Below are 17,685 nucleotides of genomic sequence, written 5' to 3' on the forward strand. Positions count from 1 at the left end.
TGTCAACATTGTTGTCTTCTATTTCTTTGTTAGTAAGTCCTCCTAATGGGCGACGTGATATCTCACTGTGGTTTTCCTTTACATTTTTCTGTTGAGCACTTCTTATGTTCTTTTTACCATTTGTATCTTCAGAGAAATGTCTACTTAAGTCCTTTGCCATTTTTTATTTTTATGTAAATTTTAAAAATTTATTGATTTTTTTAATCGAGAGAAACGGAGGGAGAGTCAGAGAAAGAGAGAGAGAGAGAAACACCAGTTTGCTGTTCCACTTATTCATGCACTCATTGATTGCCTCTTGAATGTGCCCTCACCAGAACTGAATTGCAACCTTGGTGTATTGGGAGATGCTCCAACAATTTAGCTATCTGGCTTGGGCTTTTTGCCCATTTTTTAAATTGTTTTGTTTGTTTTTTTGACATCTTAATAATTTTCCAGGCTGCTGTCTATATCTTTTCTGTGTCTGATTCTACTGCTGGTCCTTCTCCTTCCCTATTGTTGACAAAGCCCCTGGAACCATTCTCTATATATAGTCCTTTGGTAAATGTTTGATGACGAGAGGTTACAAGTGAAGGTTGGTTGGGGCAAGACCTTCATTACATTTTTTTAAGTTTTGAATTTCTCTGTATTTCACTTTTAACCATTTACTTGGTGGGGTAACCATTTATAAAGGATTAAGCCTTTGCACAAGGAAGTGTCCCTGTGTCATTTAAATTTTACTTTAGAGAAGGAAAATATACGATCTTATTAAAAGAAATTTGATTTCTTGCTGTTGTTACTGTTTCCCTAAGAAAATACAAGTCACCCTGAGGAATTCAAACAAGGGTTTTACCCTTCATAATTCTGAGGGGAAAAATCTGTTTCAGTCATATCAGTGATTCACTTTTTAACGTGATTTTATTATGCGATGATGAGAAGTCTTGAGACTGTGGTATTTGTTAGGGTTTTGTCTTTGTCAAGAGAGAGTTGGAGTAATCCTAGACTCAACATACTTTAATAAATTTGAAAAGGACTAAACCGAATAAGTTCAAATATAGCAATAAGTGTTTTTTTATTGTTTCTCTTTTATATTTTTTGGCTCTTTTATGGAACCATGGTTTTAAATCATGAAATTAACACTGAGCAAGGCTAGAGATCTCAGTTTTTTTGGCATAGCTTATGTTCTGACCTCGAATGGTCCATTTTGATTGGGTTGTTTGCCTTATTTTTGAGTTGTAAGGGGTTTTTGTAGGGGAGGTATGAATTCTGGATATATATCCTTTATCGGATATATGACTTACAAAATATATTTTCCCAGCCTTTTGCTTGTCTTTTTTTAAAATTATATTTTATTGTTTATGCTATTATAGTTGTTCCAGTTTTTCCCCCCTTTAATAGTGTCTTTTGAAGAGTAAAAGTTCCTAATTTTGACAAGGCTTAATTTCTCAATTTTTTTTTTGTTTTGTGGATGGTACTTTTGGTATTACATGTAACAACATCTTTGCCTAGCCCTGGCTGATGTGGCCCAGTGGATTGAGTTCTGGCCTGTGAACCAAAAGATCGCTGGTTCACAGCGATCTGGGTTGCCGGCCAGGTCCCCCATTAGGGCTATGCAAGAGGCAACCTTCTCTCGTACATCAGTGTTTCTCTCTCCCTCTCTCTTTCTCTCCCTTGCCCTATCTCTAAAAAATAAATAAATAAAATGTTTTAAAAAAGGAATTCTTTGTCTAATTAGGCAATCCATTTAACTTTCCTTGATTTCAATTTGTTTACCTGTGAGAACAAAAAGGATGTGTGTGGTATGTTGCCCTCTTTGGAATAATATTTTTATTCAGTTCCTTTTTAGATTCAGTCAAAGTAGAGGAGGTAGTCTTGGAATAAAATAAATAGTAAGGGGAAAGTATGTAGACCCAATTTTTTTTTGGAGTGTAAAGTTGACTCTGCTTTCATAATCCTATTTGTTTCTTAATAGGTAAGTGGTAATTTATCCCATCTTTTCTCCCCCCAGTATTTAAGGCTTAGTGTAAATTACTCTCTCTTTGATTTTTTTCCTGTTTTCTTTTCTTTTTTTTTAAGAGGGAGAAAGGAAGGGAGAGAAACATCAATGTGTGGCTGCCTCTCAGGTGTCCTTCACTGGGGACCTGGCCTGCAACCCAGGTGTGTGCCTTGATGGGGAATCATACCTGTACCCCTTTGGTTCTCAGGCCTGTGCTTAATCCACTGAGCCACACCAGCCAGGGTTTTTTTTTTTTCTGGTTTTAAATACTATCTGAATAACAATTTTTTAAACTCCTTTTAGTAAAAATGCATACATTTGTTTCTAAAGTGTGCATAGGTTACTCAGTAACTTACTAGTATTGACACCAAATTTACTTGCTAGTTCTTAAGTGTTTAGAAATTATATGAGAAGGCTTGCTGGAAGATTGGGGATAGAGGACATCAGGGTTTTATATTTTGAGAACTCATGGATATTGAGAGATGGTCAGAAACAAGAATGTTTTAGGAGTCAGGAAATAAACTTTACATGTAATGTGGTATATTATTACACAAAAGAGCAATATTTGTAGTAGCACAACAGTAGTTATATTTATTGTGGCATGTCAAATCCTTTAAACTCTAGCAGTAAGTAATGAAAGCTGGGAAACAACTTGTAACAGTAGTTAATGTTAAAATGTTTGTTGGAAAGCCATTTGGGAGAACAGAAAAAATTGACTTCTGGAATACTGGGTACAGAGTTCAAACCAGCAAATGAATGCTAAAAGTTCAGTTCTGGTGCCAGTTTCCTTAAACTTTGTTGTCATACTGTTGAACTTTGAAAGTTGTACCTTCCTGTTTTTCTCTTTGAATAAGATAATCATCTCTATGGATATTCTTCACAAATCCATGCTGACACACTTGGTTGGAAAGTGGGAAAGGATCTTTCAATGAATGACATGTGATGTTCAGAGCCAAGGTGTCACTGTTGTGGGGGAGAGAGGATGGTCTATATCCTGCCTCCCTGTTAAGGTAACTTTTTCCAGTAAATAGGAAACCAACTTTTCATGTGTGGGTTTGAGTTCGTTCCCCTCTCTTTTGTTGAGAAATTAAGTTATGGAAATGAGTATTTACTTTCTACCCCAACCCAAAGAACTCTTTGATGATACCTCTCTGTGATGATACCTTCAGCAACCCCATATACCAAGGTCAGCTCCTTTGCTGTCACTAGTAGAGAACAGGATCTGAAACCATTGTTCCTTGTAGTCAGTCTCTGTTACTGTGACCTTAGGGAACAGAGTCTAGTTTTCAACCCCACTGGATATTGGTGGCTACTAGTTGCATACACAAGAACCATCATTAACTTTGTGGTTTCACTTTCAAGTGGATTGATTGAAGCTGGATCCACTCTTCACAGCAGTGACTGGTGAATGATGACAGATTTTCAAAACAGGTCCTTTGATACATTACTCTCACTTGAGTCGTAGTTTGGGTACACGGTTGACTAGTCCTATTCAAGGGAGACTACTCAGTATTTACAGTTACCATTTATGCTTCTGTATTTTAATAAGGCTGTTTGAGGGTTTGACTTCATTAGGTTTTAGCTCTTTGAATACCACTATGTACTTGAGCTCTGAACTTTGTACTTTCTGTTTCAATAACCAGTTTTTCTCATCAGTTTTTTATGTTACCTGAAATGTCTTTTTGGTGGCTTTTAAGGCAATATAGGCCTTATTAAATTATTGAAAGGTGTTCTAGGTCAGAATAGATGTGGCCTATAAAAATAACTGATTCTTAGAGATGCATTTCTGAAAATATACCAAGTAAATTTCATAATATTCTATCTAATAATTTATAAATAGGATACATATTTTTAAAATAAGGCCAGAAATGTGTTTGCTTCTTTGTTGCTTATGGGTCAAGATGTTATTGAAATAATCTTTTGAAATATGTCTCTCTTTTCATATTTTTCTCTCCACTGCCTGTCAGGAAGACGTTAAGACTAGTTTTTACCTCTGGCAATGGTTTAGCACATTTTTTCTACATTTTCTGTCTGTCATGTTTTTATAGTGTGATAGTAAACATTACTCAGATTATATAAAACTGTAAAGAATTGACTCTGTTTTGTTCCTTTGTAACCTACAGGCTAATAAGGTAATAGATCATTTTAACATTATATCTGATCTTAGATTCAAACTGATACCTTCATTGGTTCGAGTCAAAATGGTTTATTAGGTGGAAATACCTAGTAAACCATACCACTGTACTTGATTGTGAAAACTTTTTTAAAAATCCCTTTAAAAATCAGTTATTTCCATAGGAAGTTCATGTACAGGCATTTACCTCGGTCTTTGTTATGAATTTTAAAGCTGTAGATGGAGGCAAAGTTGAAATGGCTTTAAAAATTGAGTGTTGGCCACACGTCCTGGCCAGCAGAGTGATCCTGCTGAGTCTCTGGCCAAGACCTCACCAAAATGCTGTCTCAAATGCAACATGCCATGGAAATCATGCTGTTTACGTTTTACAGATTTGCTAGGGATAAAGGCTACGTTACAGAGTACTGGTGGAAAAGGAATTCCCTGGATTTTTGGAAGATCAAAAAGACCCTCTGGCTGCAGACAAAATAATGAAAGATGTGGACCAGTGCCGAGAGGGCAGAGTGGGCTTCTAGAGCTTCTTTTCACTAATTACTGGGCTCCCCATTGCATGCCGTGACTATTTTGTATTAGGAAAAGAAGTAGGTAGCACTGAGCAGCTATTTCTGCCCTAATAAAGAGTTCTCCAAATTGGTTGCTTAAGGAATTTCTGCCCCACAGCCTCCCCCTGTATAAAGTTTTCATGAGCAGATTGGGACCCTTAGAAAAAATGTACAAATAAAATCCCACCCCCATTTGACAAGAGAAAGAAAAGTCAACTAAAACTATAGATAGGTTTTGATTTTTATATTACTTTCATTCTCTTGCCCTCAATAAACAAATTTATTATTTTTTTCTTTTTTTCTCCAATTTTTTAATTTAATTATTTTTCAAGTACAGTTTTCTGTCTATTACTCCCATCCCATCCTACCCCCCATCCTCCCCCCTCCCTCCCATTTCCACCCTCCTCAGTTGTTGTCCATGTATCCTTTATATAGGTTTCTCTAAATCCCTCCCTTATTTCCCCTGAAATTCCCTCCCCTCTCCCCTCTGGTCACTGTCAGCCTGTTCTCTATTTCAGTGTCTTTGGTTATATTTTGCTTGCTTGTTTGTTTTGTTGTTTAGCTTCCTGTTAAAGGTGAGATCATATGGTATTTGTCCTTCAACACCTGGCTTATTTCACTCAGCATAATGCTTTCCAGTTCCATCCATGATGTTGCAAAAGGTAGGAGCTCCTTCTTTCTTTCTGCAGCATAAAATTCCATTGTGTATATGTACCATAGTTTTTTGACCCATTCATTTACTGATGGGCACCTAGGTTGCTTCCAACTCTTGGCTGTTGTAAATTGTGCTGCTATGAACATTGGGGTGCATAGGTTCTTTGGGATTGGTGTTTTAGGGTTCTTAGGATACAATCCTAGCAGTGGAATTGCTGGGTCAAACAAATTTATTTTTTATAAATAAAATAAATTTGAGTGTTAGGAGGATGGTAAAAAAAGTGAAAGTAGCCCTAGCTGGTGTGGCTCAGTGGATTGAGCACGGGCCTGTGAAGCAAAGAGTTGCTGGTTCGGTTCCCGGTCGGGGCACATGCCTGGGTTGCAGGCCAGGTCCCCAGTAGGGGACACATGAGAGGCGGCCACACATTGATGTTTCTCTCCCACTCTTTCTCCTTCCCATCCCCTCTCTCTAAAAGTAAATAAATTAAATATTTTTTAAAAAGTGAAAGTAGGATAGATTGTAAGATGAAAGGGACATTAGGAAAGAAAGGTTAATCTAACAGTGAGCTGTGGAGGTAGAAAGGAGGAGCTAGAAATGGGTCTCCTCAAGATAAGGAAACTAAGTTTTCTTTTTGTTGTAGAAACTAGATTAAGAGCATTTTTTTTGGTCATTCACATTGGGAATGCATTTTAAAAAAATATTTTATTGATTTTAGAGTGAGAGAGGAAGCAGGGGAAGGGAGGGAAAGAGATTTGTTGTGCCACCCATCTATGCACTCATTGGTTGAGTCTTTGTGCCCTGACTTCGGATCCAACTTGCAACCTTGGCATATTGGGACAATGCTCTAACCAACTGAACTACCTGGCCAGGTCAGAGAATACTTTTTTTTGGGTCAAGTTTATTGAGATATAATTTATACATAATAAAATTAATTTTTTTCAAGTATACACATCTTTGAATTTTGATAAACACTTTACTTGTGCTCCTTTGCAGTTATTCATCTCTTTCTAGTCCTACCCCCTAAGAATCACTGATACATATTTTTCCCAATAACTCGGTCTTTTCCAGAGTGTCATAAATAGGGTCATTGGATATATTAGTTTCCTAGTACTACTGTAACAGATTACTACAACCAAGGTACCTTCTTTTCTTTTTTAAGATTTTATTTATTTATTTTTAGAGAGGGGAAGAGGGAGAGAGAACTATTGATCGGTTGCCTCTTGTACATGTCCTGACTGGGGACTGAACTCAAAATCCAGGCATGTGCCCTGACTGGAATCAAACCAGTAACCTTTTCCTTTGCAGAATGACACCCTGTCAACTGAGCCACACTAGTCAAGGCTAGGTAGTTTAAAAAATATATAACATCTTTATTGTCTCATAGTTTAGGTGTCCATATGGCCAAAATAAGGTGTCTGCAGCATTGGAAACTCTGAGAGGGAGAATCTGTTTCATGACTATACTAGTTTCTGATGGTTGTCTGTAATCATGGGCATTCCTTACCTTCTGTACGTATCTCTCCAGTCTGCCTCCATTTTCAAGTGGTATTCTACCTGTATGTTATCACGTCATTTTTACATGTCTCTGTGTACATGTTTCTGTGTTCAAATTTTCTTATAAGGATATCAGTCACTGAATTAGGTTCCACCCTAGTGTAGTTGGACCTTATCCTAAATTGACTACATCTGCAAAGCCTTATAAGGCCAAATAAGGTCACATTCAGAGGTTCCAGGTAGACTTAAATTTGGGGGGAGACACTATTCAACCCATATTAATACATGGGTATGTAGCTTTTAAAAATATTTTAAATGTTAACTTTAAAAATTACTGTATAATAAAATTGGCTTTTTTTGACATACAGTTGCATAAATTTTAATATATGTATAGATTCTTTTTTAAAAAAGATTTTATTTATCTTTAGAGGGGAAAGGAAGGAGAGAGGGAGAGACCAATGTATGATTGCCTCTCATGTGTCCCCTGATGGAAACTGGCCTACAACCCAGGCATGTGCCCTGACTGGGAATCGAACCACGATCCTCTGATGCACAGGCCCGTGCTCAATCCACTGAGCTACACCAGCTAGGGCCATACATGTACATATATTTTTTTTTAATTTTATTTATTTGGGAGGGAAGTCTGTTCAGGCGGAACGGCCAGAGAAGGGACTTCCGCCAACATGGAGGCATAGGTGGAAACACTGTGTCTTGTCCCACAACCAAGTTTGAATACAACAAAGGTTTGGGGAACAAAGACACAGCCAAAGAACAGAAAATTGAACTATACAGAAATCCGACAACAACGAACCGTTCAGCCGGGACAGTAAGAGGGGCGGAGCCAGCAGCGGAACAGGGTCGGGCAGGACAGATTCCCCGACCCAGGTGTGCAAGTGGCCCGGACCCAGTCAGAGTGTGGGGCAGACTGACCTCGGTCACACATTCGCGCACAGTGAGACAGACCGCGCAGGCCCCAGGGGGCGAGGGCTGATGGCGGTGGCACACTCGCGTGCAGTGGTACGAAACTCGAGGGCCACGGTAACAGTGGCAGCTGCTGCACCTGTGGGGGAGGCGGCAGACGGGACACCATTGTTCCTCTTTGACCCCGCCCCCACATACAGCGTCACAACCCAGCGACTGAGTTGCCCTGCTCTGGTGAACACCTAGGGCTCCGATCCTGCTACTTAACAGGCACGAACAGCCCAAAGGATGGCACAAGAAGAACAGCCCAAAGGATGGCACAAAGTCCCAGAGCCAATAACTCTCAGCGACCGAGAAATTGTCAGCCTCTCAGAAGCACAATTCAAGACACTGTTTATCAGGATGCTCACAGAACTGGTTGATTATATTCACAAATTAGAGGAACATATGAAGGCTAAACTAATTGAAATGAAGGGAGATGTCCAGGAAACCAATAGTGATGGAAAGGAAACTGGGACTCAAATCAATGGAATGGACCAGAAGGAAGAACAAAACATCCCACCAGAAAGGAATGAAGAAACAAGAATTCAAAAAAATGAGGAGAGGCTTAGGAACCTCCAGGACATCTTTAAACGCTCCAACATCTGGATTATAGGGGTACCAGAAGGGGAAAAGAAACGGCCATGAGTGGAACACTTATTTGAACAAATAATAAAGGAGAACTTCCTCAGTCTGGCAAAGGAAATAGACTTCCAGGAAATCCAGGAAGCTCAGAGAGTGCCAAAGAAGTTGGACCCAAGAAGGAACACACCAAGGCACATCATCATTACATTAGCCAAGACTAAAATGAAGGAGAGAATCCTAGAAGCAGCAAGGGATAAGGGGACAGTCACCTGCAAAGGAGTTCCCATCAGACTGTCAGCGGATTTCTGAAAAGAGACCTTATAGGCAAGAAGGGGCTGGAAAGAAGTATTCCAAGTCATGAAATCCAAACACCTACAGCCAAGATTGCTTTATCCAGCAAAACTTTCATTTAGAATGGAAAGGCATATAAAGTGCTTCTCAAATAAGGTCAAGTTCAAGGAGTTCATCATCACCAAGCCCTTATTATATGAAATGCTAAAGGGACTTATTTAAGAAAAAGAAGATGAAAAATATGAACAGTGAAAGGACAGCAAATTCACAGTTATTAACAACCACACCTAAAACAAAAGCAAAGCAAGAGGACAGCTAGATCAGGAGTGGAACCATAGAAATGAAGAACACATGGAGGGTTAGCAAGAGGGGAGTGGGAGGAGGAGAAGGGGGGAGAAGGTACAGAAAATAGCATAGAGGGTAGGTAGAAAATAGACAGGCGGGAGGGCAAGAATAGTGGGGGAAATATAGAATCTAAAGAACTTGAGACACGTGGTTATAAACTAAGTGGGGGAGAATGGTGGGGGAGGGAGTGTGCAGGTGGAGGGGAATGAAGGGGGGGAATAAAACAACTGTAATGGTATAATCAATAAAATATATTAAAAAAATAAAAATAAATATTACAACATCATTGAAAAAATTATATTTTTCAGCTGCCTAGCCCTATTTTATATGCTTAGTTATTACATTTGATTATGGGGTACTACATAATCACTACATTTGATTATGGGGTACTACTGATTATTGGACAGCTCAGATTCTGAACATTTTCATTATTTAAAAAATTTCTTTTGAATTTCTCTCATTGTAGAGAGTTCCTCTCCTGTGCACAAGGTTTTCACTGTTGATTTATCTCCATATAATTCAAGTGTGTTTTTTGTGTGTGTGATTGGCTTTATGGAATTTCCCAGAACATTCTACTTAATTTTTTATATTTGAAAAACTCTTATTATTTGTTATGATATATTGAAAAGGAATATATATAAAAATTTTAAAGTATAACATCAAAACCCGTGACTTTGCCACACTATTCAGGAGGTAGAATAATTTACAATGCCATTATACCTAACTTGTGCTTATTTTTAATTCTCTTTTACTATTTCTCTAATGTCCCCATAGCACCTAACCTGATTTTTGTGTTTTTTCTTCCTTTGATCTTTTTATATGATATAACAATACTTTTTATTTATATTTAAACAAATGAATTATTAAAAAAAGATTTTATTTATTTATCTTTAGAGGGAAAGGAGAGAGGGAGAGAAATATCAATGTAGGGTTGCCTCTCATGTGCCCCCTTCTGGGAACTGGCCTGCAACCCAGGCATGTGCCCTGACTGGGAATCGAACCACGATCCTCTGGTTCGCAGGCCTGCGCTCCATCCACTGAGCTGCACCAGCCAGGGCTCACGTATAGATTCTTAAAACCAGCATTACAACCAGCATGCAGAACAGTTCCATTACACCAAAAACTTTCCTTGTACTGCTTTTTTGTAGACATACCCACCCTCTACTCTTAACCTTTGGTAGCTACAGATTTGTTCTCTCTTTTGGAAACTGCCACATAAGCAGAAAACATGTACCTTTTTGAGATTGGGTTTCACTCAGACACAGCGTGTTACTTTGGAGATTCATTCAGATTTTTGTATGTATCAGTACTTTTTTCTTTTTATTGCTGAGTAAATTCTAGTATATGATTGTACCACAGTTTATGGTTTACCTGTTGAGCTACTGTAAACATTTTTGTACAGATTTTATGTGGATATAGTGCTTTTTGTTTGTTTTTCATTACTCACGGGAGGATACATTTTATTGATTTGAGGGAGAAAAAAACATTGATTGGTTGCCTCCCATTCATGCCCTGACTGGAGACTGGGGACAGAACCTGAAACCTAGGTATGTGCCCCGACTGGGAATTGAATCTGTGAACTTCCTGTGCACAGGACGATGCTCTGTCCAACTGAGCGACATGGGCCAGAGCTGGACATTGTGTGTGCATGTGTGCATGTGTGTGCGTGTGTGTGTTTTGAACAGAATATGAAAGTTTTATTTATTTTTTTTTAAAAATATATTTTATTGATTATGTTATTACAGTTGTCTCATTTTCCCCCATATATTCCCCTCTGCCCTGTACAACCCCTCCCACTCACATTCCCCCCCTTTAGTTCATGTCCATGGATAGTACATATAAGTTCTTTTGTGGTTTTAATTTGCATTTCTCTGATGAGTAGTGACATTGAGCATCTTTTCATATGTCTGTTGGCCATCTGTATGTCCTTTGGAGAAGTGGCTATTCAGGTCCTTTGCCTATTTTTTAATTAGGTTGTTGGGGTTTTTTTGTTGTTGAGTTTTGTAGATACTTAAGGAATTTTGGATATCAACCCCTTATCCGTTACACTAGCATATTTGTTTGTTCTCCTACTTTGTGGATTGTTTTTTTATTTTGTTAATGATTTACTTTGCTGTGCAAAACCTTTTTAGTTTTAGTAGTACCATTTGTTTATTTTTTCTTTTGTTCTCTTCCCTGCATAGATGTATCCAATAAAATACTGCTAGAGCAATGTCTGAGATTTTGTTGTCTATGTTTTCTTCTCTAACTTTCATGGTTTTAGGTCTAACATTTAAGTCTTTGATCCATTTTGAATTTATTCTTGTGTATGGTATAAGAAGGTGGTGTAATTTCATTTTTCTCCACATATCTATTCAATTTTCTCAACACCATTTATTGAATAAACTATCTTTCTCCCACTGTATGCACTTGCTTATTCTTTCAAATATTAATTGACCATAAACATTTGGGTTTATTTCTGGGCTCTCTGTTTTGTTCCATTTATCTGTGTGTCTGTTTTTATGCCAGTACCATGCAGTTTTGATTACTGTGGCCTTATAGTATAGTTTGATATTAGATAGCATGATTCCTCAAACTTTATTCTTTTTAGGATTGCTGTTGTTATGGGGGGGATTTTGTGGTTCCATATAAATTTTTGAAATAATTAATTCTGGTTCTCTGAAAGACGTCATTGGACCCTTGGTAGGAATTGCATTGAATTTATAGATTGCCTTGGGTAGTATGGACCTTTTAATGATGTTAAGTCTTCCTATTCATGAACATGATATGTGCTTCCACTTGTATCTTCTGTTTCTTTCTTCAGTGTCTTATAATTTTCTGAGTACACGTCTTTTACATCATTGGTTAGGTTTATTCCTAGATATTTTATTCTTTTTGTAGCAACTGTGAATGGGATTATTTTCTTAATTTCCCTTTCTGTTAGCTTGTTGTCATATAAAAACAAGTGATTTCTGGATATTAATTTTGTATCCTGCTACTTTGCTGAATTCATTTATCAGTTCTAGTAGTTTCTTGGTGGAATCTTCGGGATTTTCTGTGTACAGTATTGTGTCATCTGCAAATAAAGACAGTTTTACTTCTTTCCTTTCAATTTGGATGCCTTTTATTTCTTCTTGCCTGATTGCTGTGGCTAAGACTTCCAGTACTATGTTGAGTAAGAGAGGTAAAAGTGGAATCCCTGTCTTCTTCCCAATCTTAAGGGGTTATAGTTTTTGCTCATTGAATGTGATGCTGGCAGTGGGCTTGTCATATGTGGCTTTTATTATGTTTAGATATGTTCCTGCTAATCCCACTGCACTGAGAGTTTTAATCATATATGGGTGCTGGATTTTAGCAAATGCTTTTTCTGCATCTATTGATACATTTATGTGGTTTTTATCCTTCATTTTGTTTATGTGGTGAATCACATTATTGATTTGCAAATGCTGTACCAACCTAGCATTTCTGGAATAAATCCCACTTGATCATGGTGTATTATTTATTTCATTTTTTAAAAAAGATTTTTATATTTAGAAAAAGGGAGGAAGAAAAAGAGGTAGAGAAACATTAGTGTGTAGTTGCCTCTTGTATGCCTCCAGCTGGAGTGGCCCTCAATCCAGGCATATGCCCTGCCTGGGAATCGAACTGGTGACCCTTTGGTTAGCAGGCTGGTAGTCAACCTACTGAGCCACACAAGCCAGGGCCATTACTTATTTCATATATTGTATTGTTTTTATTTCTGACTTTTTAATGGTTTCTATGTCTTTTTTCCTGCTGTTGAATATCCTTATAATTATTACTGTGAGCTCTCAATCTGGTAAATTACTTGCCTCCATTTCATCTAGTTCTTCTGGGGAATTCTCTTGTTCTTTCATTTGGGGTCTGTTTCTTTGTATTTTCCACCTTAGTTGTTATAGGTGATTAGTGATACAGCCTCAAGCTGTAATCAGCAGCCTGGCTTAAGCTCCACAGGGTGGGACAGAGTCATTCCTACAGGGTGGGCTCTTGCTTCCCCTCAGGCTGATGCCACTTGGAGAAGAGTAGTCTGGCTGACAAAGATGGCTTCTGCTGTATAGGGAATGACTCAGCACAGGAATCCTGGCAGCTGTTCCTTCAATTTTTTCCCTGGAAACACCAACCCCAGACTCCCCTCAAGCATCTGTAGTACATTCTGCCCTCTCTCTGCCATAGCCCAGGGTAAGTGGCTACAAACCAAATTTTGTGCACTGGCCCTTTTAGAGGTTCTTTTGAGTCTCCAGCTGTCTCCTGGCAAGACAGAAACCTGCTGTTTTTCACAACTGAGTGGTATCTGGGTTCCTTTTTGGCTCTGCTACTATAGGATGGGGGGTCCAGCTGGAGATTTAGACTCCACACTTCTTAGGTGGAACCCCCAGCTGTTGAAATATCTCACCAGAACTTCAGTTACTGCCTGTTGGGAGCCCACCCAGCCCTCGTGCACCACCTCCACACTCCCTACCAGTCTCGTTGTGCTGAAGTGGTTTCTTCTGTCTGTCCTTGATTATAAATTGTCTCTCTAGCTAGTGTTCAGTTGGTTATTCAGAATGATTTCCCTACAATTTAGTTATAGCTTCCACTTACTCCTCTCCCATCTTGGATCTCTTAATGTTATAGTTCTGTGGCAAATAGCCTTTGAGTATTGAGGAGAGGTTCATAACTATATAGAATGTGGTAATGTCATCTTTGAGGGTCCTTTCTGTAACAGGCACTTTGAATTAGAAGAATATCCTATGCATTGCATTGTTAAAACTTACCTGTTAACATCTCATTTGACTACTAATGACTTTAGTTATGGTGTATGCCTTTCTTATTTAAAATAAAAGGTCTCTTTTAGTAAATTGTAACTTATAAAACCTCTGAAATGGGACAGGTTAAACAAACAAAGAAGCTGAAGAATATATATACCAGACCAAGGTATGAGCTTAGTCACTGTAATAGGGCCACAATTTTATCTTTGAGTGTTTTCATGTGTAGATCAAGGAATAAAACACTAATTTTCTAGAGTTCATTTCAGTAGGAACTTGTGGGGGTGACTTTCCTCGCAAAGTCCCCCCAGCCACCACAGATGAGAGTAGACATGACTGAGACATGATGTGATCTGCTTGGGGAGGAGAGGTGGCCATTTTCCCAGAGGAAAAAGGCCGTGAGCAGTGGCCAGTTTCTCAGGTGGAAAAGGCTTTGAGCCCTCTCCTCCAGGGGCTTTTATTGGATTGTAATACACAGGAATACAGGGCAGCAAGGATCAAACAGTAGGTAACATTTCAAAGAAATATGAGGGCTTAGTTTGAGTCAGAGTCTATCAGGAACAGAGTTTTAGGGTTTCCTGCTCGAACCCCTACCTTAACATATGAATGAAAGCACTCTTAGCAGAGCATATTTCACAGGTTTATCAGGAAGTCTTTGTGATGCCAGATTTTTCCCCAGGACACGCTCTAGCAGGGCAAGGAGCTGCACTCCTCCCCATCAGGTATTCAGGCTCAAGGGGATTAGAGCCAGGAAGTGCTTCTCCCAGAGAATATGAGGACTCTGGCTTTGTCAAAGCCGGAGGTGGGTGGAGTTCATTGCTCCCTCTTTGTTGCAGGCTCCCTCCTCCACAGTCCTTCCATAATGGCCTCCCAAGTGATCAAATCTGGCTTAGGTTGCCCCCCTCTGTGAGGGGTCTTACCCATTATTGACTTCCGACCAAGCTTTGGGGGCAGGGAAAGGAAACTGAGGCAGTGTTTGCTACCCGAAACAAGCTTTGTCTTCTTCGGCTCACATTCCAGAGGTCGTCCGTCGCTGGCCCTTAGCCCACAGGGAGTCGAGATACAATTCCTAGAACCAGGCAGAGCAGTCTTCAACAGGAACTGTTGTTCCATTTCATTTTGAGAGATATGTGAAGACATCAGAATTGTTTTATATTTAAATGTTATTTAAATCTGATTTTGTATAAAGTTTAAGGTAGTATTTACAGTTTAATGATATATTGTTTGCCGTTTTGTATTTGTATACTTATTTTGTAGTATCTGGAAAGTAGTGCTGATTAAATTTTGTTTGACTTTAATCTTTACCTTGGCCTACTTAAACTATTTCTAATATTTTCATCCAGTCCCCAAAAGCCCAAGCACAGATTTTTATATTAAAACATATTTAGTTTAACTCAAACACAGTTCATGATTTTTTTCTCAATTACATAATCATTTAATCTTGACAACAACCCTGTGATTTAGAGATGGTATTACTGCATTTTTCTGGTAGGAAACTGGGACCTCAAGAGGTTGTATAACTAAAACAGTAACATAAAGTAAGTATTGAGCTAGGAAATCAAGCCCAAGTATTCCTACTCTCAATAAAATCTTTGTTATACCAAGTATGCTGTTTTTATGTGGGGATTAACTTTTTCCTGATTAGGGACTGAAGAAGGTATGTTGCAGTTTTTTCATGTAAAATTCACAGCAATAGCCATTTCTTGGTTCATTTTATTGAACAGATATTTAAGTATTTGCTGTATGTCAGGTACTGTTTTGGGCTTTTGGGTTTCATCAGTGAACAAAAAATCCCTGCTCACATGGACTTTATAGTCTAGGCAAGAGCATGAAAACCCATAAACTATAAAGTAAATTACTTAGTATGTCAGGAGGTGTGATATGTTCTGTGGAAGGAGAAAATGACCTGGGTATGTAGAACAGATTGTAAAATTGCCAGATCAAATAGAATAAAGGTCCCTAAGGCTAGAGCATGCTGGAATCATAAGGAAGTAAGGTGCCTGAGTAGGGGAGGAGGATAGAAGGAAACAGATATAAGATCAGGAAGTTTGGAGTAGGGGAAGCACGTAATATTAGGTCTGTTAGGTCATTGTGTGGAATTAGTCTTTTCCTCTCAATAAAAAGGGAGGCCTTTTATGGGTTTTCAGTATTTTAAAAAGAGTCATCCTGGTTGTGTTGAGAATAAATATTGAGGCTAGACAAGGGTAGAATGTTAGGTTATTGCAGTAATTTAGGAGCTTTACATAATCTAAGAAAAAGATGGCTGTCAGGCAGCTGTGAACACATTACCTCTCATTAGCGGTAATGAGAAATGGTTGGATTCTGGATATATTTTGCAAACAGAAACAACAAAATTTGCTAGCAGGTTGGAAGGGAAATATAAAAGAAAGGATTCAAGGAGGATATAAGAGTTTTATCCCAAGCATCTGAAATGTTGAAGTTGCCATCAACTGAGATAGTTTATAGAGAAGAGGAGTTTAGTTTTGGATATGTTAAGTCTGGTGTATCTTTAAATGCCCAAGTAAAGTTGTTTAGAGTTGAAGATTGACGTGTGGGATAGAAATGATATTCCTATCATGTGTCCCCCGCTGGGAACTGGCCTACAACCCAGGCATGTGCCCTGACTGGGAATCGAAACCACGATTCCTTAGTTCTCAGGCCCACGCTCAATCCACTGAGCTATACCAGCCAGGGCTGGATGATATTTTTGAGGAAATGAGTATCAAGAAATAAGAGGTAACCAATAACTGATCCCTAGGTTACTCCAACATTAAAAGAATGGAGAGAAGAGAAAGAATTGTCACAAGAGAGTAAGAAGAAACAATCAGTGAGGTACAACATAAACTTAGAGAAGGTGCCTTGGAAACTCAAAGGAAGAAGGTAAATCTTGGGAAGAGGAATAATCAACTATGTCCGCTTTTGCTGATAGGCTAGGCAGGATGAATACTAGAACTGAAAATTATACTTAGCAATGTTGAAGTCCACTGGCAATTATGTGGCCTTCAGTGGGATGTGGAAATGGCCTGGTTAACACTATTTATATATTGTTTAAATGGGAATTTTTGATGTTTATAAGTATTTTCTTTGCCATGTTCAGGTTTGCCATCCTGTTGGTGGTATGTCTGACAGTGGATCACAACCTGGTTCAATGGGTAGCCTGACCATGAAATCACAACTTCAGATCACTGGTAAGTCTTAAAAAGGCCTACTACTTTACTTTTTCCCCCCAACATAAAAAAAATCTTAAGAAAATCTTTAGCGACTGCTTCATATCAAGTGCTAAATTAATATTTGCCTTATGAATGAATAAATAAAATGTGTACATGCATAAAAATCACATTTTTATTTCATGGTATTCTTGGGTAGCGTGTATTAGTGTTTCATTTCTTTTTATTGCCAAATAATATTTTGTGTGTGGACATACCACATTTTATCTATACATTTATCAGTTGATAGGTGTTTGGGTTGTTTCCACTTTTGGGTTATTGTAAATAATGCTATGAACATTTATGTACAAGTTTTTGTGAATATGTATGTTCTTAGTTCTCTTAAATATATACCTAGGAGTGGAATTACTGAATCATATAATACCCATTATTTAGCATTGTGAAGAATTCCAAATTTTCAAAGCATCCCACATCATTCAACATTCTTACCAGCTTTGTGTGAAGGTTTCACTTTCTCCACATCTTTGCCTATATTTGTTGTTTGCTTTTTGATTATAGACATCTTTGTGGGTATAAAGTGGTATCTTGTGTGGGTGTGATATGCATTTTTCTGATGGATAATGATGTCGAGTATCTTTTCCATAAGCTATTGGTCATTTTTATATCTTTTTTGGAGAAATATCTGTCTAAATATGTTTAAATGCTTTTGTTGCTCTTTTTGCTTAACTAAGTTTCTTCCTCTAACCTACTAACCAAGTATAGTACTTTCAGGTTAATATTCTTAACACGCCACCTGATG

General features: G+C 38.2%; 1 protein-coding gene across 4 annotated transcripts in view; it reads left to right on the plus strand.

The window, feature by feature from the left end:
- The window catches only part of ITCH (itchy E3 ubiquitin protein ligase), a 107,367-nt gene that overhangs the window by 15,631 nt on the left and 74,051 nt on the right, over positions 1-17,685 (plus strand). For 3 of the 4 annotated variants that reach the window (XM_037043898.1, XM_037043899.1, XM_037043897.1), the window contains one exon: positions 16,817-16,907. In XM_037043898.1, the coding sequence (XP_036899793.1) occupies positions 16,838-16,907 (70 nt within the window). In that variant the 5' untranslated portion in view covers positions 16,817-16,837. Of the gene's footprint in view, positions 1-6,151; positions 6,173-16,816; positions 16,908-17,685 lie in introns of those variants that run through there. The other variant, XM_037043900.1, reaches the window with a different exon arrangement.

Source organism: Sturnira hondurensis, unplaced genomic scaffold, assembly GCF_014824575.4.
Source record: "Sturnira hondurensis isolate 20B ecotype Veracruz unplaced genomic scaffold, ASM1482457v3 Scaffold0004136, whole genome shotgun sequence".
NCBI lineage: Eukaryota > Metazoa > Chordata > Mammalia > Chiroptera > Phyllostomidae > Sturnira > Sturnira hondurensis.